The 26,636-nt window shown below is 40.7% G+C and overlaps 1 protein-coding gene across 2 annotated transcripts; it reads left to right on the top strand.

Moving 5' to 3' along the window:
* Positions 1-1,376: 1,376 nt before the first annotated feature.
* Positions 1,377-20,276, top strand: Fam149a (family with sequence similarity 149 member A). 2 transcript variants are annotated; one of them, XM_051182321.1, is made up of 14 exons: positions 1,377-1,789; positions 4,435-4,542; positions 4,818-4,956; positions 6,102-6,244; positions 7,633-7,758; positions 8,932-9,102; positions 10,257-10,447; positions 10,981-11,135; positions 13,257-13,369; positions 13,655-13,858; positions 15,673-15,790; positions 17,127-17,255; positions 17,340-17,418; positions 20,026-20,276. In XM_051182321.1, the coding sequence occupies exons 4-14, from the start codon at positions 6,159-6,161 to the stop codon at positions 20,082-20,084; spliced, it is 1,431 nt and encodes a 476-aa protein (XP_051038278.1). In that variant the 5' UTR covers positions 1,377-1,789; positions 4,435-4,542; positions 4,818-4,956; positions 6,102-6,158; the 3' UTR covers positions 20,085-20,276. The 2 variants fall into 2 exon arrangements, with proteins under 2 accessions (XP_051038278.1, XP_051038277.1); XM_051182320.1 differs by having other exon boundaries at positions 20,043-20,275.
* The last annotated feature ends 6,360 nt before the right edge of the window (positions 20,277-26,636 follow it).

The raw sequence follows: 26,636 nt of genomic DNA, 5'->3' as shown, positions 1-26,636 counted from the left end.
CTTGACAGCATCTGGACTCTGTGGATTAGGAACATGGGAAAATGGGTTTCTATATTTTTAAAAACATTTTTTAAAATTAAAATACAATTACATTGTTTACCTCCATCCATTTTCTTGTCCAACTCTTCCTTCCATGCACCTCCCCTTCACTTGCTCTCAAGTCTGTGGCTTCTGTTTTTTTAATTGTTGCTACATATACATACATATTCCTAATTATAAATACCCCTAATTATATAAGTAAAACCTGTTCAGTCCATATGATACTTATATTGTATGTGGTTTCAGGGCTCAGCATTTGGTACTGGATAATGAATTTTGTGCTCTTCCCTGGAGAAGGCTACTTCTCCCACTCACTGCATTTTTTAGGTTGCCTGTTTCTTTGCGGATGATGACAATGGATGTACTAACGTGAAAGGGTAGATTCTCATGGGGCCTCAACCTTAGAGTTTTTAGTTTGATTGTTTTGCAGCTGGAGATTACACTCAGGGTCTTATACGTGTCAGATAAAGAGTTTACCACCGAGTTGCACATCTAGAACCATTGTTTCATTCCAGTAAGTTTGTTGTGTATCAATATTCAAAAGTAGATATCTGGGACACACATGCAAACACACACACACACACTCGCACGCGAATACAAGGATAAAACACATATGGATATGGAAGCACAGACATACACATGAATACACATATATAATAAATGAACACGATAGCACACATTTGTGATCTCATTGGTCACTCAGGAGACTGAAGCAACAGGACTGCTACAGTTGGAGGCTAGCTCTGGCGACATAGTGAATTCCTGACCAACTTGAGTGAAATCTTATCTCAAGACATGCAAGAAAACTGTGAGTTAATAAATCAATGAGTCATACAGCAATGATGCTCTCTGGTTTACAGTAATACAACTGGTTTGCATGAGTTTAAGCATCTGTTTGCAGAAGGAGAGACAGCACAGGAAAAGATACTAATCTTGTGTGTGTCATCAGACCCAAAGCTCCAATTAATTCAATAATTGATCTTGCATTTACTAGATCCGAGGCTTGATTATTTTAAACCTCTCTTGCATTCTCGCTTGAAACCTTGCATTTCATTAATGCGGGGGTGGGGGGTGGGGTGTGTGTGCCAAGAAAATTTCTTCCAGTTCCTTGCCTTTCTCTCAGGAATCTATATGCTATTTCGGAGAAGCTAGACTGCAAGCACCAGGGTTTGGGAAATCCAGATTTCAAAGAGGACTATGGGGTTGGCCAGGGGAGGCCACCAAAACTATCGCCCCTGTATAAAGAAATCGGTGATCAGCCAAAGCAGGGACCAGCTTTTCCTGAGGTCCTGGCTGGAGAGGGCGGGAAGGGGCGGGGAGTGCGGGCCAAGATTCTGCCTACTCTGGTCCCGGCCGAGGCCGGAGGCAGGAGAGATCAGAGGGTCGGGAGACCTCCCTGTGGTATCCAGCCTCCACCGGACCTGAGGGTCCGGAGCGGTAAGCCGTGCCCCGAGCCCCGCGAGCCGCTGCGCTCATGGGCCCCGTTGATCGGGCAGAGAGCGCCGCCGGCTGCGACTCTGCGGACTCCTGGGTCCCGGGCGCCCCGTGGTGGCAGGAGCTGCTCTAGCCGGGCTCGGGGCGCAGGGCTGGGCAGACGCGGAGCTGAAGCCCCTGGGACACGGGGACATGTGGCAGCCCTCGCCCCGCGTGGGGCTAGCGCGGGCAGCCACCGCACGGTGGTGCCCAGGCCGCGAGGCTCCGGGCCCGGCCTGTGGGATACCGGCCAGAGTCTGGGGCTGATTGTGATTGGGTAAGTTCACCCCCGGGCCTGGTGCAATGAGTTCTAGATCATGGCTTGTTTGTGTGAGAAGTGCGTGCCCTCCCTCCCCCCAACCCCCAGGCCTGCAAAGGAGAAATCCATCCCGTCTGTGCTGTGTGTCCCTTCCTGTATTCATTCATGAAATCGTGGCGTGCTGACATCAGCAGGCCTTCCCAAATGACGTTACTTTTTTGCTTCTCAAGCAATTATGTTTGCCTCTTGGGCTTTTGAGGACCACTCTTGTGTGTGTTGGTTACTGAATCTAAAATCAGATCCTTGTTGGCTTTAATTCGGAGGTAGAGTGCTTGCTTAGCATGCATGAGATGCATGAGGCCCTGTGCTCAACACGCAGCCTTGCAAAATAAAAACAGAAATAAAACAAAACCCCCAAACTTCAGTATTCTGCATTTTAATCTAGAGATTATACCCAGTGCACCCATTTCAAATACTCCTTTCAAACAGAATCTCCACAGGGCAGTTAGACTCAAGTTTGCAGGTTATCAAAAAAAAAAAAAAAAAAAAAAAAAAGAAGTAAAACTAGAGTAAGTCTAGTGCATCAAGTGTTGTCTGGAAGAACTATTGGGGATCATTACTCAGCCCCAATTTTGATGCCTGCAAATTAGTTCGCTGTGGTTCAGTTTGGTCCACCCCAAGGAAACCACCTCTTGGTTTCAAATGTGCATACAACAAAACTGTTACTATCTACAACATTTAAGCATCAGGGAAGAACTAACAGAAAATTATCAGATGTCTATATAATAGATATCATAACTTTACCAGACATTGCGCTGGGTGTAAATTTTAAAAATGTAACATAGAATATGTCCTGTGAGTTTCTACACTTTATTTTTTAGGCTGAGTAGACTATAGAGGAGTTGATAGTTTAGAGGAGTAAGATGTTCAAAGTTATGCATGGGATGACAGATCAGTGTTTGGCTGGAGAACAGAGAAGCTAAGACATAATAATAACATAAGAAACAAAGACCCTTTAGACTGTGTTTTGAATTCACCATGTTAGTACCTGGTGCTTCCTGGAAAGTGCTCATGTTAGCCATCCTGCAGTGAGGTCACTCCTATTTTCTCCATGGCCTTGGAGCTTCTAGGATACTGGGAGGATGGCTGCTGTGTTGTCAGTTTACAGAAGTGGGTACTGAGCTCAAGTGTCAGTGACAGGTCCACCATGAAGATGGTGTCAGAAAGAATGACTTTAAAGTCATTCATTACACCATACTTTTATAGTTACTAGAGGGCATGTTAGCTCACATCTAAATTACACTCCTTATTGCTAAAAAAAAAAAAAAAAATCTACTTGCTATTATGTTGGTTGCTCTTGGGAAATCTGATTTGTAAGAATTTCTATGATTACCTAAATATTGAATTACAATGCAAGTGATTTTAAAGATGGTTTAGAAACAACTGAACAGAGCTGATAGAAAGTTGCTGATGAACATAAAAGCTGGGCAGAGAGTGTGGCTCAGTGGTGGAACACATGCCTCATACAGAGTCTCTGGGTTCAAGCCCAACAATACCAGAATAAAAAAGAATGTAAAGCCTTGCACTGTCCTTTTCTCTGTCTCCCTTTAACATTTTTTGCCTCGCAATTATATAACTGTACCTATGAGATCCAGGTAGTAGGAATGGAAAATAACACAATTCTGTTCATTGTACAAACAATATCAGTGGAAGGCAGATGTTCTTGGGTAACCGGTGCAGATAGTGTTAACTTTTAAAAAGACCCCCATTGTGATAGAGGACTATAAGTATGTGAGAAAGGCAGGGTATTTTCCATTTATATTAAAAATACAAATGTTAAACATTAGGTACTGCTTTAATTAAAAGCAAAACCAGCCCCTCCCCCTTTTTCTTCCTAAAGCACACTGAGTGGTGTCTGTATCTTAAATACTGAAAGCTGGATACTTTTCCCCAGTCTTAAGTTAATATGTGTTTTATTTGTATGGGAATTTATGGTTGCTACTAACAAACAGAAGTGGTTTACTGCTACACATGCAGAAGGTATTTTGATGAGGGGGAAGTAAATGTTTTAGAAGGTTCATTGAAAAGGCATTTCAATGATTAACATGACCTGTGCCCGCTGGTTTAATAGTTTACTTAGATTTCAGATAGCCTAATTTTCCATCCAATTTTAATGTTGCAGAGCCCTTTAGAAGTCAGAATGCACACCAGACAGTAATAGTGAAATTAGCTGTTTGGATGGCCTCTGGGCAATTCAAAATAGTTGGCTGTATTTCAGAATTGATATGGGATCAATAATCACTGGCTGGCATGCTCACTGGATTTTATAAGTACAAAGGGGCCTGGCTAAGAGACACCATGAACCCAGCTCGAGCTCTACTTGCCAAGTCCCAGGCCTTGGAAAAGAACTATGTCAGAAGTCCTGCTAACTATTCCTAATATTTCACACTTTCTGACTTTGTCACAAATAATTCTTAATTATATTTTCAGGTCACATATATATTCATGTAGGTTATTGGCAACCATGATTGTAAGAGAAATGAAAATAAAGAGTTCCTAGGCCTCGGTGACAAGGGGGGGACCCTGGACCGCGTAGGGGATTCTTAAGTCAGTGAAGGACATGTGTCATCAAGTGTCTGACTTCCTTGGTTTCCTCTTTTCAGAAGGGGGCTTTCAGAAGGACTCGGCAAGCACAGCTCTGCAAGGGGCAAAGATCCTCTACCTACAAATTTTACAAGAAATGTGCAGAAAGCCATTGACAAGTACGACAGGTAAGAAGTAATCGTACTAATGTTGCTGGTGTCCCAAACAAAAAGTGTGTAGTAAACTTGGGGGAGAGGATTGGCTATATTACCAAGTGATTGTTAAACCAGTTTGCCGTGAACTCGGCAAATACTTTTAAGGGAGCAAAGAGGAAGCGAGCCTAGAGATTTCAAACCCATGCAGAATAGAGATTTCAAGCCCATGCAGAATAGAGATTTCAAGCCCACGCAGAATGTCTGCTCTTCATAGCTCTTATGTCTGTCACCTGTGTTACTTCCTACAGTGAGTCCCCTTCATCCTTTTCATCCAGTGGCAGCCGCACGCCCACGGAGGCCCACAATTCATGGCCTGGCTCTTCCACACAGAGTTCTACCACTGGACTGTCTACAGAGAGGAGCTCAATTTCTTCTTGGAGGGATGATGTATGTCCTTTCATAATTTCAGTAACCTGTGGGTTTGGTATATGGGGAATGACCTAGTGTTTTACTTGTTTGTGTATGTGTGGGTGGATTTACACCGAACTGTGGTGCCCACTCAGAGATCAGAGGTCAGTTTTGTATATCTTCCTCTATTAATCTATAGCTTTTTGTTTTGGATAAAGTCCCTCGCTGAACCTGGAATTAGTTCAGGTATCACCCTGGACTACAGGTGTATGTTCCCACATCCAGCTTTCACTTGGTGCTAAGGATCCATACCAGGCTCTCACTTTACATAATGAGCTGTCTCCCCAGACCTATGAATTCCTCTCTTATGTTCAGAAAGAGTCTGTTTACATTTATGTAAGGATTATTAAGTATACCACAATATGTGTCTGTGCATTTATACTGTTACATGTGAAAGTATCAAAATGTCAAAATATAGGAAGAAAATAAATTTTATGATTAACTCTTAGCCCAGAGTCATAGCTGTTATTTTGTTTTTCACACCCCACAACCCTGCCTGCTATTGCACTTTACTTTAAATAGTATTCTGTGGTTAGAAACTTGAGATAAAACCTTAATGGTTAATGAAAGTAAGAGGAAGTTTTGGTAAAGCAAAAACTATAAAGCATCTCCATGATTAGAGGTCACTGGCACCCCACACATACCCTCCATCAAGCCAAATCTTTCACTTTTGCTTTCTAACCTGAGACAAACGATCAACTTTAATTCTGCTAGGATATTTTGTGACTGTGGGATTCTCAGATATTATTCAGCTACAGTTCTGGTTTTGCAAAGATGATGGCTATGTACAGATGCACATCTGTATCTATGAGGAATCTTAAAGGAGTCTCATAACTGATGCTGTAAACCTTATCTTTATTTAACAGTTAATGAATGGGAGATGTAATATAGGATGCCATTGATCAGAAAAGTAAACATTGGTACATTAGTCTCTCTGTGGCTACAGAGCCCACAATTTTACCTTGTTTCACTCCTTCTTATTTAGTGGTCTCCACCTTATAAATATTGATTGTGAAGCCCATGTACCATAACTGGTAGTGTGGTATCTATGTGATGAGATCAGGTGTTTCAGGGTAATATGGCCATAAACTAGTGGGGTGTTTGAATATGTGCTTCCGTTTCAGGAATTTGACAAAGTCAATGCTCAGAAGGTCCAGCAGCTGTTCTGGGAGGTTGAGGAAATGCTATTTGAAGGCAAAGTGAGTCCCCAAACCCAGAATCTCCTGGCCGAATGCAGTGAGTGGGCAAGAAGATCCCTCCATCTCAGGTACAGAAATGGCCGGCCATAAACATTTCCTGCATGGGGTTTTGATCTGCGCACAATTGATTTCTGTTTATCCAGCCATTGTGACTGAGAGTGTTTACTGCTCACAGTCTTATCCAGAACTCAGTCCTTTCTTGACAGTCCCACCCTTTATAATAGGTCCCAAGGAAACCTTGACACATAGCAGTGGCGTATGCCTTTAACTTGTCATTAACAAATCCAGGTCATTCTCAGAAAGATTTCATATCCACAGCAGATGCAAGAATCTGAGGAGTGACCCTGTATTTGCAAGTTCACTCTGTGTGAGTGGCAAGCATCTGTCATCTCTGAGAGCTTGACTGCAGGGGAGACTAAGTGATCATTTGCTGAAAAACTAGCTAGACAACCCAATTCTATCTCTATCTTTCTTCACATCATTTGGTGAAAGGAAATGTTGCTTTCTTCACCCAGGCTTGCTACTGAGGGAGAAATCTGTTTTAGTGTTCTTCAGTTCTGAGTTGAGAAGAATGAATTGAAACACTGACATAAATATGCATGACTGATCTGATTAGCTTGTCAAGGGAACTTTAAAAAAAAAAAAAAGTCTTAGCTCTAAGTGTGGTGATGCATGCCTGTAATTCTGGTATTTAGGAGGCTGATGGGCGTTGTGAATTGAAAGCCAGCCTGGGACACATAGTGAGGTCATGTTTTTAAGAAAAAAATAGCAACAACAGCAACAAAAACAACAACCAAGAAGTCTTGCCTAAGCAGTTTTAAGCAATTCTTCATAAGCCCCCCTGTCTTAAGAATATGCTATGTGCAGGGGGTAAGTGACTGCAGGTGTGCACTTTCCCGGGCATGGTGCACTTCCCAAAATATCATGTGCCCAGGCTTCTTTCTCTCACTATCATCTTACATTTGACTATGAAAACTGAGAAGGGAGGATAGAAAAAGAAAAGGAGCATAAGCCATGTGTGTATATTTATGTACTTTTATTCTCTGGGCCTATGCCCACGTGTGGCAAGTTTCTCTGTGCCTTTCTTTGCCCAAGACACTCAGGTCAGACACACATTCTCTCTAAACCACTCATCACTCCTGCAAGGTTAACCATGACTCTGACGTGCTCCTGACCAACCAATAAATAGAATAAGTGTGCTCCTGACCAACCAATAAATAGAATAAGTGGCAAAGAAGCTGGATCACCTCTGCTCACACTCTCTGCCCAGACTCTGCCCTCTCCAAGCCTGAGCTTTTCCTCCGTCACCATGGTGACTCTCTTGACCCAGTGCATGCTACAGCACATCCCATATGTTCTTCAGAATCAGCGTTGCATGCAGTTTAAAATCATGAAATGTTTTCCCTCTGTCTGGTCAAAGAAAATTCTCAGCTTCTTATCTTTTCTTCCCTTGCAGGCTGTTAGGAAGACAGCTCATCCCGCCAAGTGATGAAGGTTTCCAACACTTCCAGGGGAGCCTGCCTACTTCTGCTACCTACAGACCCTTACCTCCTGTTCCTGGCCACATAAGCAGCATCAGAGAGTAAGTTTATATATGTAGGTTGCACAAATATACATACACACACACACACACACACACACACACACACACAAATATATGTATGTACCACACATACACATATACATATACATATACAGTATCCATCATGGTAGTACACACATGTATTTTGAGCACTTAAGAGATATAAGCAGAAGGATGGGAGAATTTTCAGCTACTTTGCAAATTTGAGGGAAACCTGGACTATATGAGACTCTGTCTCAAAAAACTTAACCGAAAAATACTTGTTAACTTTATTGTAGCTCTCCTTCCATGTTTAACTCTTCTGTGAGCTGAGCCTTGGCTTCAACTAATTTGCATGCAGAGTCAGAATAGTGGGGGACAATGTTTTTCACGAGATGCTTCTGGTTGATGCTTTGCCTTTAGACGTGTTTGTGTGTACATACATGCAAAACACATGGAACAAACACACATAAGCACAGGAGAGTTGTCAGTGTATGTTTCAAAGATGCTGAAAAGTAACCTTGTGCAGAATCAAACACCTTGTTGTGATGGGTTCTAGGCTTGAAGGCACAAGCGGAAGAAATAAAATCCCATCCTGTCACTAATATATTCTGATGAATCCTTTTGATGCCCTTTACGTGTATGGGAGGTTGTTCTATTACATCCCTTTATAACTGCAAAGACGATGTGGTTACTATATATACTGGCTTATGATTTTAAGAAGCCTTTACATTTTTTATGATTTCTGGGGTTAAATGTTTTAGAAAAAAGTGGGGTGTGGCAGCAGGTACCTGTAATTCCAGTGCTGAGGAAGTGGAGGCAGGCAAATTCCTGGTGCTCACTGGCCAGGGGACCTATTCTCCTAGGCAAGCTCCAGGCTAATGAGAAAACCCATCTCAAAAAACAGGGATCCAAGGTTGTCCTCTGGCTTTCACATTCAAACACATGCTCAAGCAAGAGCACGTGTGCGTGCACGTGTGCGTGCGTACACACACACACACACACACCTATTTGCATAGACATGGAAACATAGATGCACACACACGTTCAGAGAATGGGAATTTTATCTAAGTAGTATTTGGTGATGTTACAGAGATTGTGTACCTTGTAGATAACTTCCAAGCCTATCACTGTCATGTAAGCACTGTATTCTTTTGTTCTACAAACTCCCATGTAGAATGCTTTTGCTTCTAGGTTGTGTGTCTCTGGCTCTCAGATAGTTCCAGAAGCACCCTCAGCCTCTACCCTGACAGACCCTGATGGAACAGAGTTGACTGGCCCCACATCATCCTCATCCTTGGAAGAAGAGGTGTACCACATGGATGGAAACATTGAAGAATATTTTGCTTTTGACAGAAAACAGGAGTAAATTAGTTTTATTTGGAATACTTCATAGTATAATCAATTTACCAAATGCTTTTAATATTTTTGTGTTTATGCTTATGAAAGATTCACTTTTTTTGAGAGAAATATACCCCAAATGTTTTAGATCTTGGCAGGGAGTGTAAATGCCACTGTGGTGGATGGAAAGCAAGAATTTTTCTAGCATAATAATGACAGTAGACAAGAACATTGGTATCTTATGTCTTGGGGCTTCAGGTTCCTTACACTTACCTTCCTGGAGGATAGAGAGGAAGTTCCAATACTGGTGCTAAATGCCTATTTTTCTTTTAAACAACTATGACATATCATAAAAATTTGCCTCATGGTTGAAATCCATACATTAAAAAGGAACTGGCTACTGAAGCAAGTCCTAGCAAATATAAGAAGCACATTGAGCATCCTCTCTGACCACCATGGTTTTAAAATAGGAACCTATAGGAAAGCCAGAAAATTCATCAAGAGAGAAATTAGATAGATACTTCCGAATTGTCAGTCTATCTCAAGACAAATGGAGACGGGAACACAGCACAGCAAAGTTGATGGCCCCCAGTAACAGCAGCTGGAAAAGGGGATTGTGACACTAAATGCCATGTTTAGAAATAAAGGCCTCATTGGGTAAGATTTTTGTCCTGCAAGTCTAATGAACTGAGTTTGATTCTCTAGTGGGAGGACAGAGCCCCCTCCCAATCAGATGTCTTCTGATTTTTGCTTACATGCTGTGGCATACACGCCCATGCAATACACATCATATAGACAGGAGGTAAGAAGGCATAGCAAAGCTAATTTTACACATGAAAAATAGAAGAAACTAAACCCCAGATTTAATAATAACAAAGATGAGAGTAGAAATAAGAGATTCCAAAAAAAGTAGTTAAGCAGACTGATGAAGTTGTCATTTTTCTTTCTGTGTTTTATTTTTTACCAGTTCTGTTGACATATATTTGACTAATTAAAATTGTATACTTTAAAAATAACAATGGAGTCTTTACAAGGACTATGTCACATATAAAGATAGATAGTAATAGACAGACACACATATAGCTAGCTAGATAGATTAAAAAAAAAAAAAACACATAGGCGACTATTTCAACCTTAATCTTGGCTATTCTGGTAATTCGAGTGGGTTTCATCCTTAGAGGAGATGAGCATCTGGAACTAAACCCAGCACTCCGGGGCAGGAAGTGGCATCGACATGGGCTTCCTCCCATCTCCCCTCATGACTGTATCAGAGATGCTGTGGCAGCAGAAGTGTTTGATCATGTTTGGACCAATGTGGTAGAAATACTGGAAGATCTCATAAGAAAGACCTGGGAATCTGCACTCACAGGTACTTATTTACAGAGTTTGGCTTCCTGGAAAGAGTAGAAAAGACCACACCACCACAGCTCTCAATCCACACCTCATGTGTGGGCTGGACCCAAAGCATGACTTAAAAATGAAGTAACCATTTGGGGGCTGGAGAGATGGCTTAGAGGTTAAGAGCACTGGTTGCTCTTCCAGAGGACCTAGGTCCAACTCTCAGCAACCACGTGGCAGCTCACAAAGGTCTGTAACTCCAGTTCCAGGAGATCTGACACCTTCATACCAATGCACATAAAATAAAGTTAAATTAAAAAAAAAAGTAACCATTCTGCCTTCTACACAGGCAATCATTAATCTCACAAGAGGGACATCATTGTTCTGAAGGCTCTTCCCTATTCCACTGTATAATCTGTTCTCCTACCACTGAGAAGATCACCACAGTAGCCAGTTGTCCACTGGAGTCTCTGCCCTCTGCTGTAAGGTTGTTTAGTCAATGTCTATGGTGTAAACTCATGGTAACTCGGAACATACATTTCTTGTTGATTTTTCTGTTGACAGATGAAAAAGTACATAAAGAGAAATTGAAAGTAGCTGAAAGTAGACCTCCACACTTGCTCGTGTCTCGTCTCAGCACCGATGGTCCCACTGTCCCTCCATCCCGAAGCTCTGAGACTCTCCATACATCCTTGGCTTCCCACTTTAATCCTCCCCAGGTACATGCATAGACACCCGGTCTCCCTGTCCCTTTATTTTTACGCCTTCTGCATCTGTTGTGAAGAAGAGTATCATTTTGTTCTTCCTACTGAACCTCACACCCTCCTGTGCTGGAGGACAGTGGATAGCTTGTAGTACAGGGCTTGAGGATGTCTGTCACTTAAGACAGCAAAGGTTGACCCCAATGGGTAGCACAAATAACTTTAAAAAAAAAGTTCTTGGGTATTTGTCAAAATGTAATATGGTTAATATGGTTTTTTCATGGTGTCTAAGAGAATGACAACATTCTTTAGTGAACTTGGCATTGCTTTGAGCTATATAACCATCTTCTACATTTTAGGAGAGGAAAAAAAAAGAGCCGAACCATTTTTCCTAAATATTTAGCCATCATAAATGATCCCCACCCCTTACACTAAAGTGACAAACATATTAATGAGTATTCAAAGAGTTCATGGAACACTCATTGTTGATATCACAGGTACCCTACTATTTAGTTTATATTATTTATATTACATGTACCCTATTAGATGTTTTGAGGAAGATACATGGTTGGATGAAACTGTCACTAACATAGTGAGACAAAACTATAACACAGGGTCATATACCACCCATTCTGTGAGGGGTGGGAAAGGAAAGAAGAAATTGAAGGAGGGAGGGAAATTGAAGAATTGAGGAGAGAATTGTGTGTCTTGATTAGAGATGGAGGGTTGAGGTTTTAGAGGTGATATCTGAGCAGGAATGTGAAGAAATGAATAGCAGGGGTGAGGTTTGGGGTTAGGCCTTTTCAGACCTAGTTTAGTTGTGTGTCAGTGAAAATAGAAATATCTGAGACGAGCATTTGGACTGAGAGCTTAAACGACAGAACCAGAAACCAGAGGACACTGAAGCAAACTCAGGAAGGTGGGGGTTGGAGTTCAGAGACATGTGTGAGGTATCGTTTCAATGTTTTCGCTCCTTATACCTTAGTCTTGGTATGTTTTGAGGTCTAAGAATTGTTCTCAGTCTCATGTTCTAGAAATATGAGAGCCTCACAGCACACAATCTATATAAGCCCTTAGTTCAGTCTTCCATAATTTATCTTTATTTAAAGATGGAGTGGTAGGTGAGACTAGAGAAGACTAGCTTGCTCATGGGATATTTTCCAGGTATCAGGGAGTCTGAACATGATGCTTATCTCAGCCTATTTGTGTTTAGAAACAGAGGAAATGGGTCATTTGCAAGTTTTGTTCTAGAGCTACAGTCCCTTACTGTACTCCCCCCCCCCCCCCCCCGCCCACACAAACAAGAAACAGCAGCACAGTTGCTAGCAGAGTGACTAAGGGTTTGTTCTTTATATCTAGGGTGCAAGTCTGGAGTCTGACATAATGTGAGTCCTTTTCCGGCAAAACCTCATTGTCATTCTCTGTCCCGTTTGTGCAGCTGGAAGTTCTTAATGTATTTAAGCCATTTACTAGAGTATCAAGTAGACACTTGGTATTAACTTCTGTTATAATCACATGCTATTCAAATATTCCCCTTAATTAATTGCTTTAGATCATAAGTTTTGTGGGGTTCAGAGAAAAAAATCCATATCTTTTACAAAGCTGTGTAAGCCTAAACAATGAGTTAAGATTTGTTAAACTGAGAGAGAATGAAAGAAAGAAAGGAAGGAAGGAAGAAAGAAAGGAACCAAAACAACAAAAATATCAATCAAGAGGCAAAATCATGAATCTAGCTTGGTATACTTGAACACAAAACCTTTGTAAGACTGAACTAGGCACAGATGGGTTTTGTAGTTGGGGGTAAAGCTTGTCTGCCAGTCTGGCTTTGCTGTCTGGCATAAGGCCTTATGGATAACCCTTCTTTGCTTTTGCAGTTTGGAAGTAACTTTTGAAGTTGCTACTTTCTTGCTATTGCTTTTGGTCTTTGATACATTCAATATGATATCCCTTGCTTTGTTTCATATGAATATGAATTCTATAAAGATGACACCTATAGTTTTATTTATTTATAAAATGTTCCCTCTGGTACATTATTCCTCTTATTAGCTAATTGGTGCTATTGGCTGCCTGCTGCTACCAAGCAGGCATCCATCGACTAAATAGCCTGGCTATTGATTAATGTTACTATTCTGTTTTTAGTTTAATCAGCTCCACCGCTTTTCCAGCAACTTCTATAGTGACTTGAGTGGAGTAATGACGATTCAAGCCAAACCCCTTCAGCAGAGACCCACCTACTTTGCAGATAAAACACAGTGAGTATTAAGAAATAATTACCTAGCATGCAAGGACAGAAACAGATTCTTCTAGTATCAGCCACTAGGTTAGAAGAGATGAGGAAAAGGGAGCATAGCTGAGAACTCTTCACCTCTCCAGCTTCACTATTGGGTTAACAACATTTCTTCTCCTGTTCTTCATTCATGTACCAATAGAAATGTCCATTCCTTCAACATATTTTCCAGAGAGTGTGTTCTGTTCCTTTGTGTCTCCTGTCCTTAGGAAACTAGGTATGAATACTTAACAAGATTTCCATTCCCCAGGAATGAACAAGATGACAAACTGTCTGGGGGAGGGATCAGTGCATCCTCACGTCACCGACTTGGCCGGATCCCAGACCCTCGGGGTCCACCGACTTCTTCCAAGAAAACACCAGTGCACAGGAGACTGCCTTCGATTGCTTCAGACGCACAGAGGCTGAAAACTCCCACAATCTATAGTGATGAAATTCTGAGGGGAACCAGACTGTGAGTCTTGTTTCTTTCATGGTAGACTGAAGACTTCAAGGGCCAGGGGACCTTGTCACTTAGCATTGATGAACTAGTGGGTGTGATGATAGGGTCCTCCACGAGATTTTACATTAGATTTTTCTAAATGAGTTCATCTGTCTGATTTTGTTCCAACAGCACAGGTAGCTGTCTACTAGAATAAAAGCCCATGCAAATGCCTAAAGGTCAGGCCACTACTGATGGTGGCTGAGCTTGGATTAATTTAGTGGCCCCATTTGTAGAATTGATAATTAATGCTTCTAAATTACAAAGCATATTTTATGGAAAGGTTTAAGTAAAATAATGCATGGTAATGCTTTAGATACTAATGTTCCAGCCAATTACAGACCAAGTATATGGCGGTGGTCACTTAAGATTGCATTGGTTCTGGCATCACAGCTGTTTGTGTAGACCCACTGTATGACACTTACACAATAACAGACTAACCTGAGAATGCATTGCTCCAAGTATTCCCAGCATTAAGCTATACCTGGGTTATATAAAATGCTTCAAAATAAATAAGTAAAGGGCCAGGGTCTGGAGAAATGTCCCAGTGGTTCAGAGCACTGGTTGTTCTTCCAGAGGACACAGGTTCAATTCCTAGCACCTACTTATTTATGAGGTCACACTCTACGGCTCCAGTTCCACATGGTTTTAATGGCCACAAACGAATCATATAGTTATATCCTATTCAGTAAGTATTTGCTGTTAGTGAAATTTCCCATTTGTTGTTGTTTATATTACCACTGTGAGGTATAGTGAACATCATTTTGTAGCACTCTTTGTAAGAACATCCTTAAGTTGTTTCTTGCTGGAACTGTCTAGAAACAAAACTGTCAGGTCAAAGGTTATGAATATTTTTAATATTCAGATTTTGCCAGGATGGTTTTCAGAATGACTGTGCCTGTTTACAGCTCCACTGGCAAGATAGGTATCACTTTCTCTGTAACCTCTGCTGGTAAAAACTTTACTATATTGCCAGGGTCATAATTTCATTACTAGTGAATAAATTAATTCAAGTTGTTTCTAAAATATCTATTTTTTATACAGAAAATAATGGCAGGATTTTTAATACTAATGTCTGATAGGAATACTCTTCTGTCTTTACTATATTTTAATTTGGATTTTCTCTCTAAATGACAAAAATGAGCTTTGGAGTCAGTGTGTGAAATTCAGAACAAAAGCATCACATTGACATCACAGTATCGAATCTATGAAACAGGTAGAAAACTGGTCTTGGTTACTCCTGGTGGCTTTTGTTCTCCCGACGAGCAACCTTTTCTCACTAACTCTACTTTGCTGTTTAGCATTTTAAATAAAGCTTTGCAGTTGTCCTCATTTAAGCTCTGTGTTTTTATAATTAATTACATTCTTCATTGATTGTTACACTCTGCAAACCTCTATCATTACTATTCAGGATTAATATTAATTAATAGATTAATATTCAGAACCGATACCACCGCACCTTATTATATGCTGGGTCATACTGTAGGGTTGAACAGGCTTTCACGTGTGTTGTTATTAACTCATCAGATGCTCCAGGGAGGATCTGTCCTGAACACTATGATTCTGTACACTTCCTAGCATGGCTGCACACTCAATAGATGCAGGATGATATTCATTGCTAAACATGGCTAATGTGAGCAGTGCTGCTTGACCTGGCTTCATATTTATCTTCCTGAAATGCAGCTTCTGCCATGAGTGCTGTTTCTAGAAGCAGTTGCAATAAATAGTTCAGATGATCTCCTTCTCTTCTGTATACCCCAGTGTTTAGTTGTATGTTGTGTTTACAGGCAAACTGGCATTGACTACCTGCCTTACTCAGCAATTCCAACCTCGAGGAGCCGGTTACCCCCAATAGGCTCTGAGGCTGCGGAGCCAAATACAGCTTCTGGATCCCGCCCTGTTTCTGTAAGATGAATTCCACTATAATTGCAACCATTTAGATAGTCTGTGGGGAAACAATCAGAAAAGTCAGTTGCACCAAACAGCTATCTAGTTAGCTGTGCTCGACATGTCTTCATCATCTGCTTCTAGAAATTGAATGGCTTGTGTGAGTCTAGAGAAAGAGTGAGAAGATTTACTCACTATTCTAACATAAACCTCAGCTTGAACTAAATTAGAAAGTCCAGGCATCAAGGAAAGACCTTGAAACTCTGGCTGGTGTAGTGAAGATAAGAGCATAAGGGGCAAGAGGCAGACAGCTCTGTCCTTCACTGTGGCCACATGAATCCTGTGATCTGACACAAGTTGCTTTGATGGCTCTCAGTTCTCACATCTTTAGTTAGCAATGGCCATTCCTGCATCAAGGAGTCCTTGCAAGCATTAGATGAATTCATAAACTTTAAATGCCTTGCACTAAGTAAGAGCTCAGAAAATTATAACCAATGCCCTTTTTATCTGCTCCCCTTTTTTATAGCTAACATTTTCCATATTTGACAGAGGTCAGTAGCCCAAGCCCTGCTCTGCCATGTAATTTTGGGGCTGGGGAAGGAATGCTCCATGCAGTGTGTATAACCAGTCCTCTCCCAGGCTAACAGTGACCCCCCCCCACACACTTTATTCTGTTATGAGCAATTGTATTTGCAGGACACAGAGGTCCCAGTTGTAGGAACATAAAGCAAAGAGGAAGAAAACAAAAGCTAAGTCGACTCACATTCACCTTAAGCAGCAGTAGGACCCATTCCCAGAAAGCAAGAGCTATGGGGTTAGACTGTTTAATACTGGGATGAAGTAATCAGTGAAGGCAGATGTCACATAAACAAGTCAATGTTTCAAGAACAAGTCTGTTAAGCCAAGTGATGATGACTCACACCTTTAATACCAGCACTCAGGAGGCAGGAAAAAAGCTGTGAGTTCCAGGACAGCCAGGGCTTGTTACAGCCCAGAGAAACCCTGTCTGGAATCACTCCCCTACCCCCCAAAAAAGCTATGTTTCAAAATGCACTACTACATATTTAGTATAATTTAATGTGTATAATTTTTTGTGGTTACAGTCTCTGGACCTGCTCTACATCATATTATACTACAGCTTTATTGAATTTAGTTATGTGAACACATACTCCACACACAGACTCAAGTCTAGATGTTTCCATGTCAAATCTTACACTTAGCAATGTGTAAATCAAAATGTTAGAATAAGCGGGTGATTGAATACACTAGTGAATAATATAAACGTTTGTAGGTTTTTCCTGTTGGTATAAAGATTGTATTCATTCTTTAAGAGAACATATTATCTCCCATTTAGTACAGGGGAAGGCATCCACAAAACCGTGTGTTCAGTGCAATCCCTGACAGCATCGAACGGTCACCCCTTCGAGAAAGAACCATTGTCCTGGAACAGCTTTCAAGGCCCAGCACAACACATACATTCCAGGTAGGTTCAGGGTTGTCTCTAGTTTCAGTTTTAAATAAAAATGGAAAATACAGCTCACTCATATTTTTCTTTTTCTCCTACCAGTCAGATACACCAAGAAAAGGTTCCCTGACACCCATGGAATTTGTTGCTCACACATGGACAGGTCAAAGTATTTTGACAGGTTAGCATCTTCCTCGTGTAAAGACAATGGGATCTGTGGGGGTGGCAACATATTTCTGTCATCAAAGAGTTCAAGTGGCTGAGGCAGGAGGTTGGAAAGATGGAGGCCATTCTGGGCTACACAGTGAGGGTGTTAAAGGAAAAGAGGGAGGGAGTAGGAAAGAGAAAGAGGGAGGAGGGGAGGAGTAGGAGGACACACACACACAGAGAGAGAGAGAGAGAGAGAGAGAGAGAGAGAGAGGACAACGATGCTATTTGTGAGATGGAAACTTTTCAGAAAATAAAAATGAAGATTACCTATCTCAATGCCCCTGCGTTGACCTTGTAGGAAGGAAGAGTAGGTGTATATGGTTCATGGTTGGCCTGACCTCAGACACCATGACAGACCATTATGTGCCAGCTTTTGAGTGGCAAGTGGCAATGGGAAACATGGTCTTAATTAACTGGGACCTCAGTCTTCTAGTCTTCTAAAACAAAGGAAAGGCTGCCCTTGGAGAGGCTGCTGTCTCTTTCTCTCATTGTGTTTTCATTTCTTCTAAATGAACCCTTATTCTGGATTGTCCATGAAAATCTCATGTGACAGTGCTTGAGAAAACTAATAGAGACTTGTTAAGAGTTTGGCAGAGTAGGGTTTTACGTAAAAGAACTTATTCTGGGCCTAATGTGCTAGTAGCTGAAGAAAGTTCTAGTAGGGAGAGGGACCATCAATGTTTTGATTTTTGAAGTGTCACCATATTTCTGCCCATGGAGGAATCATTTCATGTAAGCTTGGGCATGTCACAACCTCTCAGGACAAGGTCTTCTGTTTTATATCAAGCCACATGGCTAAAATAATCACTGAAAATTCCATAAAAAGGGAATAATAGCTATTTGCTAGACATGTACCATTTGCTCAGAATTATAAGTTGTTTGTGTTAGCGACAGCTGAAATGTTAAGGAAATGTATTGTTTGAAGAAAAAAGATCTTTTAATATGTTATAATTCTAAAACTGAATTAAGTTAGCATTGTATAACACATTTTTTTAACCAGCCTTTTTTCAGAGCAATTCATGCTATATAATGCAGGCTAGCCTTGAACTTATAATAACCTCCTGTCTCATTCTTCCTGCTGCTAAGAACACAGGTATGCTGTGCTCATGGAGGCTTTAGGCACTTAAAGCTTTTTGTTGTCCTGTTGTTTAATAGCTTTTGGATTTTTATCCTCCCTGGCAGTATTAATTTACCTGCTAGTGATAGTAGTACGTTCTCTAAAGGCAGACATGTTTCATAGTGTGTATGTGGTGTGTGTGTGTGTGTGTGTGTGTGTGTGTGTGTGTGTGTGTGTGGTGTGGTACATGTGCATGCCGTCAGTTATTCTCCTTAATAACTCCTCCCTCCTTCTTTAAGCCTAGGCTGGCCTCACTATATAGACCAGGCTGGTCTGAGGCTTGCAGATGTCCATCTACCTCTGCCTCTGGGATTAAAGGCATCACACCCAGTTCCATCTTGCTAAACTTGGAGCTCACCAATTGGCAAGACTGGATGGCCAGCAAGCCCCAAAGTGTTCACCTTTCTCGGCTTTCCCAGATCTGGGATTACAGACATGTTACCATGCCTGAATTTTTCTGTATGTGCTTGGGATCAGAACTCAGATCCCAGTGCTAGCATGATGAGCCCTTGACTGACTGAACCATCTCTCCAGTCCCATGGTTACTGCTTTGAACATAATTAGATGATGAAAGTAGGTCTCCACGTTTGTTTATGATTAAATAATGATGTTCCAAGGAAGTATTTATTCTTTGACAATAATGAAAGCGGGATGCAGCATAGAGCACAGGTCTGGGGATATGGCTCAATGACAGAGTGCTTGCCTGGCTTGCGGTATACCCTTGGTTCCAACACTAGCACTGAACAACAACAACAACATCAAGGTAGACAAGACAAGTGGGTAAAAGTGCTTCTTGCTAGGCAAGCCAGATGACTTGAGTATAATTCCAGGAAATGCATGGTAGAAGGGGAAAAGCAATTCCCAAGTTAACTCCTGACCTCTTGAAGTGCACTGTGGTACATGCAAGCATGCACACACACACACACACACACACACACACACACACACACACACACTTATTAAAATAATTCCTTTTTTGAAACATGGTCTCATTATCTAGTCCTGGCTGGACTGGAACTCACAGAGATCCACATCTCTCTGATCCCCAAGTGCTAGAATAAACAACATTTAACAAATAATAATAATAATAATAATAATAATAATGATGATGATGATGATGGAGCCATGCTTTACAAAGCATTTAGTCTAATGGGAAAGATGGAAAAGGCCATGAGAGAGATGAGCAGGACCACCTTCTCATCATCCTGGGCCCTAGACAGATCTCTGCAGGAAAAGTTCATGTAAACCCCTCAGCTGTGGGAGAAGGCAACCCAACAGGGTTGGGTGGGGCATTCTTTCTCCTTACTCAGGATTCTACATGACAGTGTTTGCATATGACTACTTTGTAGTTTATGAAAACATAAATTAAATAAAATATTTTTAGTGTTCAAAATATGGTCTGCATGCAATAGATGGAGCAATCTTTGGAGGTCCAATTTTAATATTTTACAGCAAATGCAGTGTCTTTTGTATTTCAGGTTCTCAGTATCTACCTAAATCTTATCAAAGGGCAACTTTGACTGCAAGAAAGAGGTTCCAAGTGGCATCTTGATATCACTGATATGTAATTATGGACTTGCTGGAACTTGTGAAGCCTTGGCCATACCATTTGTCACTTTTCAAGTGTAGGAACAAGTATTACCTGGTGTATATATACTCACCTCTCTGTCTGACAGCAGAAGATGGCAGGATACTCGAGAAACAAGCAAATAAGTAACTTACTTTTGAACACTTGGTTTTATAAGGAGAATAAAAATTGACCTCACTGATCCCTATGGGAAGCATGTCTGAAGCTTCTTGGGCTCTAATTCTTTGCCCAAAGACCCTAGTATGTCCTTAAATTCCCTCTTTTCATCATATATACTTACAACTAGTGTTCACATGCTGAAAACATGGGTGTATTCCATAATAACACACAATTTTGTAACTCTAGACCATCACATATATTTTGGTCTCATTCTCTAAATGATGCTATCCAAATTAAATAGCAGTAACATTTGAGACAATTTGTCCATTTGAAAAAGATTCTGTTTCTTCTGTTCATTGTACTGACTTTAAAATAATTACTGCATATGCAATGTATAAAGTGATGGGTTTCATGATGACAAGATTTCTCATCCCCTTATTACTGTGTGATTAGTCATGAATATCCGAGAAATGTCTTGCAAGCCAATTGTGCTTAAAAAAAAAAGGAAAAGAAAACCATGGTAAACTAGTTTTCATTGTCAAATTTAAACAGTTCATCTAAAAGTATCCCACATTTAAAGCTGAATATAAGCACAATTAAAATCATTTGCATATTAACGTTTCAGTTGGCATGTTTGACAACTGGTCTCAGAGTTGTAGCACCAGCATCCTTATATCATTCCAACCCATTCTTTGCTCTGATGTCAACGGGAGTCTCCTGAGCCCTTGCTGAAAGTAGCAGTCCCCCTTTCCCTTTGCCCTTTTCCTACTCTGTATTCTTCAGATCATGTGTCCCACCTGACTATTACAGTCAGGGGAGTGGAGGACAGGGAAGAAACGCCTGTCAAAGGCAAGGCCCATCCCTAATGCTTAATCCTGGTTCGTTTCATATACATACATCTCAAATCAGCATAATTACTCTCTTTATGAATACATACTTATACTACATCAACATAAAGCCCTTTAAGGTAAACTTTACATACATACACATGTATGCATATACCATTTAAACATGCGAGAAATTGTTTTTAGCACATTTCTTGCTGTAAGGAGTGGGTATCATTGGCTGTCTACTTAGAGATGTGTGGAGAATATAATTGGATCTGCTGTTTACATAGAACTACAGAACGATCAACCAGAAGTGACTTTGGAGCTTTGTTCTACCTTCACTCTCTCCACTTATTTATTGCAACCCCAGGACAGGATAGAGAACAGACACTACTTAAATTGCTATATTGACCCTTCCTTTCAGACAGCCACTCTGAATGTCACTTTCTCTACCTAGGTGTATGTCAAGCGCTCAGTTTCTCCCTGAGAATTATCTGAACCATTTCTCATCATAAGCTCTGGAAGTTCTTTGGAGAAAATATCAGTCTTAAAGCAATTGCTCTCCACATAGAGGGGTTTCTGGATTAGTGAGTGGCTAGAGTCCTGCCCACCAGGTGCCTGGCTGGCTGCTTTGAGGTCCAATATTACTGCTAAGAGAGTCATTCACTCTGTTCTCTCATAGCCATTCATCCCAATTCATATTACTTCCTAGGTGTCGTCCAACTGTTTTTCCCTCAACCCGAGATTTGAAAAGGGAGGCAGCTAATAGGGCATCCAATAAGATGGTGACTCCAAGATAAGTTATTATCTTGGAGCCATGGAAATGATTTAATAGTGACCTCCCCATGTTTGCCTTCAGAGGTTTGGTGTTGGATATGTATTATTTATATCAGCAAAATAATGCAGTTAAAATAGAATCTGGCACAGTTTTTATCTTCCAGCCACTTTGAATGGAAAGCAAAATACTGTTAGAGGGTAGCTAGACTCAGAGGTCTTACCAATTCTGAAGCGACCTCCTCCTGGAACTTATTTTCTTGCCTGTGTTAAAGATATTTTATTTATAGGTGGAATAAGATTTGTAAGTTAGAAAATGATGCTTATGTGAGGATGATGCTGTTCAGACTGTAAAGAGAAAAATCAGGGGAATGCTTTTTACAATATTTGACTTTCATAAGTGAGCCTGAACTTAGGCTCTCTCTGGTAAAGATTGAAAACTGGAAGTCATTTCAGAGAAAACATTTCAATTGCTGGTTAGTGACTCCATAAATTAAAGTATCTTTAATTCATCCCAAACCAAAGAAAGAGTGAAGGAATTTTAAAATAATTCAAGAAAGTATGATATTTGGTGAAAATGGCTAGATTTCTAAAGAATATAAAAAGGAAGCACAAATCTTTATGTTTGTGTTACTCTGACTAGGATGGAGTTTCTTTACTAATTAAGAGCTTTGCTTTGAAGGCCATAAATCATTTCAATATATTTTTATTATCATTGTTTTCTTATGATGATGATTGTTCAGTAATTTTAATCATTTAATTTTTAATAAAACACAAGATGTTCAAAGAGTTCTCAGAATTTCATTGGCTTCATAAAAATATCCTTACATTCCCAGTTTTTATGAATTCTGTAACTATCACTTTGCAGTTTCTAACATACAGACATTTGTTCCTCTCTCTCTCTCTCTCCTCCTCTCTCTCTCTCTTTGATGAGTTAGGGTCTTTTGTAATCCCAGGCTGGCTTCAAATTTCCTGTGTAGATGACCATGGCTCTGAACCCCCGATCCACATATCTCCATGGCTCAAGTGCTGGAATTATGGGGGTATGTCACTACACCCAGACTGTTCAATTATTTCTAAGTAGACAGTCAACTTTCCCCAGAAATTTCAAAACAGACAGATAGGTAGATAGTGAGAGATCAAGCAAGAGCAGGAGCCTGGGCATGGGAGAGAATGTGAAAGCAAGAGCTTGATTGGTGGAAGTTTCTTTAATTTGTAAGTACTCCAAAGAAAACTTTGTTTTAGAAGGCAACACTTCTACGTTGTGCTCATCAGAAATATGTCTTATAAATATAAGCATTTTGTGTTAAATGTTTCTTTTAAAAAAAATGGATGGAATAAGACAAAGGTTTTGCTCTCAGAGAGTGTAGATTCTAGGGGAAATGATAAACAGTAGACAAATTAAAAATGTAGAAAAGTAGGCCCAGCCAGAGATTAGCCGTAGAAAGAAACTGACAAGAGGAAGTGACGGAGCACACAACTTCATGGGGAACAATCGACCAAGGCTGTATTTCTGAGCCCATACAACCGAGGGCACAAAGATGAGAAAAATCAGCCATGGAAATATGTAGAAGTCCAGAGTGAGAATTGACAGGAACAACACCGACAGCAGAGAAGGGAGGAGTAAATGCAGGGGTAATGGTAGAGGATGGCTCACAAGATGATACCAGGGGGGTAGCAGGGTCTGAGTAAGATGAGTGATCGTCATAAATGTGAAATTACTTTGGTAATTTTGGCAAGAAATCCTCCTGTTTCAGGTTACTTGGCAGTAGCCGGGCAGATGAGAATTCGCAGGCTTTTAGGTCTATTCTGAAACTGAGCTGACACTATTTGAAGTGTGATTGCAAAAAGGGCCAAGAGTGACTCTAGAGATTTTGCCTCATCTCTTGGAAATACAGTGAAACTGGAAAGAGAGACAGAAAGTAAGTATTGGAGCATGTGACAACACTGTGCTTCTGATGCTCATTAGAAGGCTGAGTAGAAAGTATTTGGGTATCCGGAGAAGCAGAAACAAGAGTAATAAATTGAGTACTGTTCCAATGTACTCCTGTTCCTAGATCCCATTGTGAACTGAAAGTCTCATAAAAAAATCATGAATTAATGTCTACCATAATTGTTAGTTAGCTTACCCCAAACTTCCTTAGGACACTGACATTTAGCCTATTGTTGGACAAAAGTCATCTAGCGCAAAGTCTTATTCAGGATGTCCTACCAAGTACTGAATACCTGTGATAAAAATGTGCTGGCAATCCAGAGCTCTACAAAGATGGTGTTGCTGTGTAAATGGGTGGGATTACTTGGGAACTGTCTTTAATATTCAATGCACTGAGTTAAGTGGTAGAGCATATAATGTACCACTGAAGGGTCTTTCAAGTGGGCAAAGCCCCCTTTCACATCAGTGCTCTTCAGGAAGGGAAGTGACAACACACCTCCCTGTTTGGTTAGATTAGCTTTGTGAGGCTGAGAAACTGGCAATAGTGGTCACACACGTCACAGATTCACTACCTTAGCATTGGCAATGCAACCATGTGCCCCAAAGAACACTACTACACTTCCTGGTGGGTATCCTAAAGGGCAATAATATTGTATGCTTTGTTGTCCTTGGAAGGGTATTGCTGCACATTTCTTACACTCCCAGCCATCTGACTTAGTCTTCAACGTCAGTATTACAAGGCATTGTGAGAAGAATTGTTACTTCAGATGAAGAAGAAGAAAAAAACCAAAACAAACAAAAAACCAGAGAACTGATGAAGGAAACAAAGCTTTTATTATATTATCAACCCCCCATCTTTAATATCTCTCATGCTCATCTATCTACAAATTGGCTCACCCTCCCCACCCTCAGGCCAAATTTTCAATACCCACTCTCCTCATTAATGAAACACTGACAAAGCTCCTAAGTCTGCTGTCCCAGCTTTGTCTGTTGCACCCTGACTATGCACATTAACATGAACTACCTCCCTGAAAACAGCTAGGGCTCTAAGGAGTAACCCTGAAGGTCTACTAGCACCCATGCTTTCCTTGTTTGGGAACTTTCCTTCTCCCATATCCTCATTTGTCCATTACCGAGGCACACCCCCACTGATTTTTTTGAGGAGACCGGTTTATGTTACAATTCTTGTTTGTCCACAGAGATTAGCAGCAAGTCACATAGAGGTGTATCTTCCACTCTTATAGCTGTAATTGACCTCACAACTCAGCCTCAGTCGTTAAAGGGAAGAAACTAAAACCTATGAGGCATACTTAACAAGACTAAGTAAACATATTATTTCTTACGGAAGTCTGGAAGTGATTCAATAATGCAGAAATAAAAAAAAAAAGGAGAAGTCTTCTAAGTTCCTCTCCTCCATACCACTCTCTTTCCATTGTAGTTGCAAAGAAGTTTTCTCCCATTATCTTTATATATTAATGATATATTGATGTATGTGCATTACATACCATAGGATGCCATAATTCTTGAAAAAGGCCATTAATTATATATATATATATGTATATACATATATGTGTGTGTGTTAATTATATATATATATGTGTATATATATATATATGTATGTATGTATGTATCATCTAGCACTTCTAGTCCTAAATTGAGTTAAAAGATAAGAGAAGGAACATTCATGATTATTTACAGCATAGGAAACTTTCAAACAACAGAAACACCCATACTTATATTACTATGTTTTATGAAATTATAAATGTTCTGCTTTAATATATGAATACATATACTAATATATGATTTTAAATAATAACATAATGATAATGTAAACTTTGTCATTTCTTTGTTTTTCTTTATTTCTTCCTTTTTTTTTTTTTTTTTTTTACTCTTTCACTACTAGCTTATGAACTTCTCATGTCAGTGCATACTGATGGCTCTCTAACAACCTAACTGGAGGGGAGGACAAGATGGCTCAGCTGGGCAAAGAGCTTGCCACCAAGCTTGACCCCCTGAGTTTGATCCTCCAAACCCACATAGTGGAAAGAGAGACTGTTGTCCTTTGACCTCCACGCTCTCATACATTTATAAAATATAATAAAAATAAATTTTAATTGAACTGAGGAATGCCCTGCGTGTGTTTTCACCACATTCCACTGGCCACCCAGGCGTCTGTGGGCAATCCATGAAATCTCTGTAAGAAAATAACTGAGAAAAAATGGCAATCCAAGACATATCTTTGCATTTCAACCTTTCTGGTCACTCTACCTAGTTAGTGTGGAAGGAGGTACCGTCTACTAGGAAAGGGCACTACTACTCCTGCCCTTTGGTGAGGAGAATCTGATGTAGAGGGAGGAGTGGTGTTAGGCCTGGGCACCTCCACGGGTAGTCAAAACACAGTCCATGAAGAGGGTGGGGACTCTAGCTGGGCTTTTCCTTCTGCAGGCTCGGTGATTTTAGCTGCGTTTTGCCTGTGCACCATAGCTATTGTTTCCTTCCAAACCCTCTGCATCCCTTGACACCCTACCTTTATTCCCCACTTTATTCCCCACTTCCTGGTCTCTCAAGGTCTGGCTTTTTTTCATTAGAGGGTTTTGGGAGGAAGTGCCTAGATTGCAGTCTCCTTTAGGTCCAGTGTCTCAATCAGTCAGCTGACACTCACTGAACATGTGACTCCCCGAAAGGTCTAGGTCACAGCAAAGTGGTTGTGGTGCCTGACCCTGAGCAGAAGCCATCTCTCTGGGCAGCCAGCCCTGCCCTAGGACAGCAACTGATGCAGGTTGCACAAGGACCAGCTAATTCAGAATTCCAAAGACTGCGTTTCAACACCCGCGACTCTTCATTTGATTCT

This window comes from Phodopus roborovskii, unplaced genomic scaffold, assembly GCF_943737965.1.
Source record: "Phodopus roborovskii unplaced genomic scaffold, PHOROB, whole genome shotgun sequence".
NCBI lineage: Eukaryota > Metazoa > Chordata > Mammalia > Rodentia > Cricetidae > Phodopus > Phodopus roborovskii.
The sequence above is the reverse complement of the archived record's forward strand: the minus strand, read 5'-3'. Positions and strand labels throughout refer to the sequence as shown.

Excerpts from the sequence above, each read along its gene's own strand:
- Fam149a (XM_051182320.1), top strand. The coding sequence starts at position 6,159 with ATGCTATTTGAAGGCAAAGTGAGTCCCCAAACCCAGAATCTCCTGGCC. Across the intron at positions 13,859-15,672 it reads ATTCTGAGGGGAACCAGACT|GCAAACTGGCATTGACTACC; the intron begins GTGAGTCTTGTT and ends TTGTGTTTACAG. Across the intron at positions 17,256-17,339 it reads GCACAACACATACATTCCAG|TCAGATACACCAAGAAAAGG; the intron begins GTAGGTTCAGGG and ends TTCTCCTACCAG.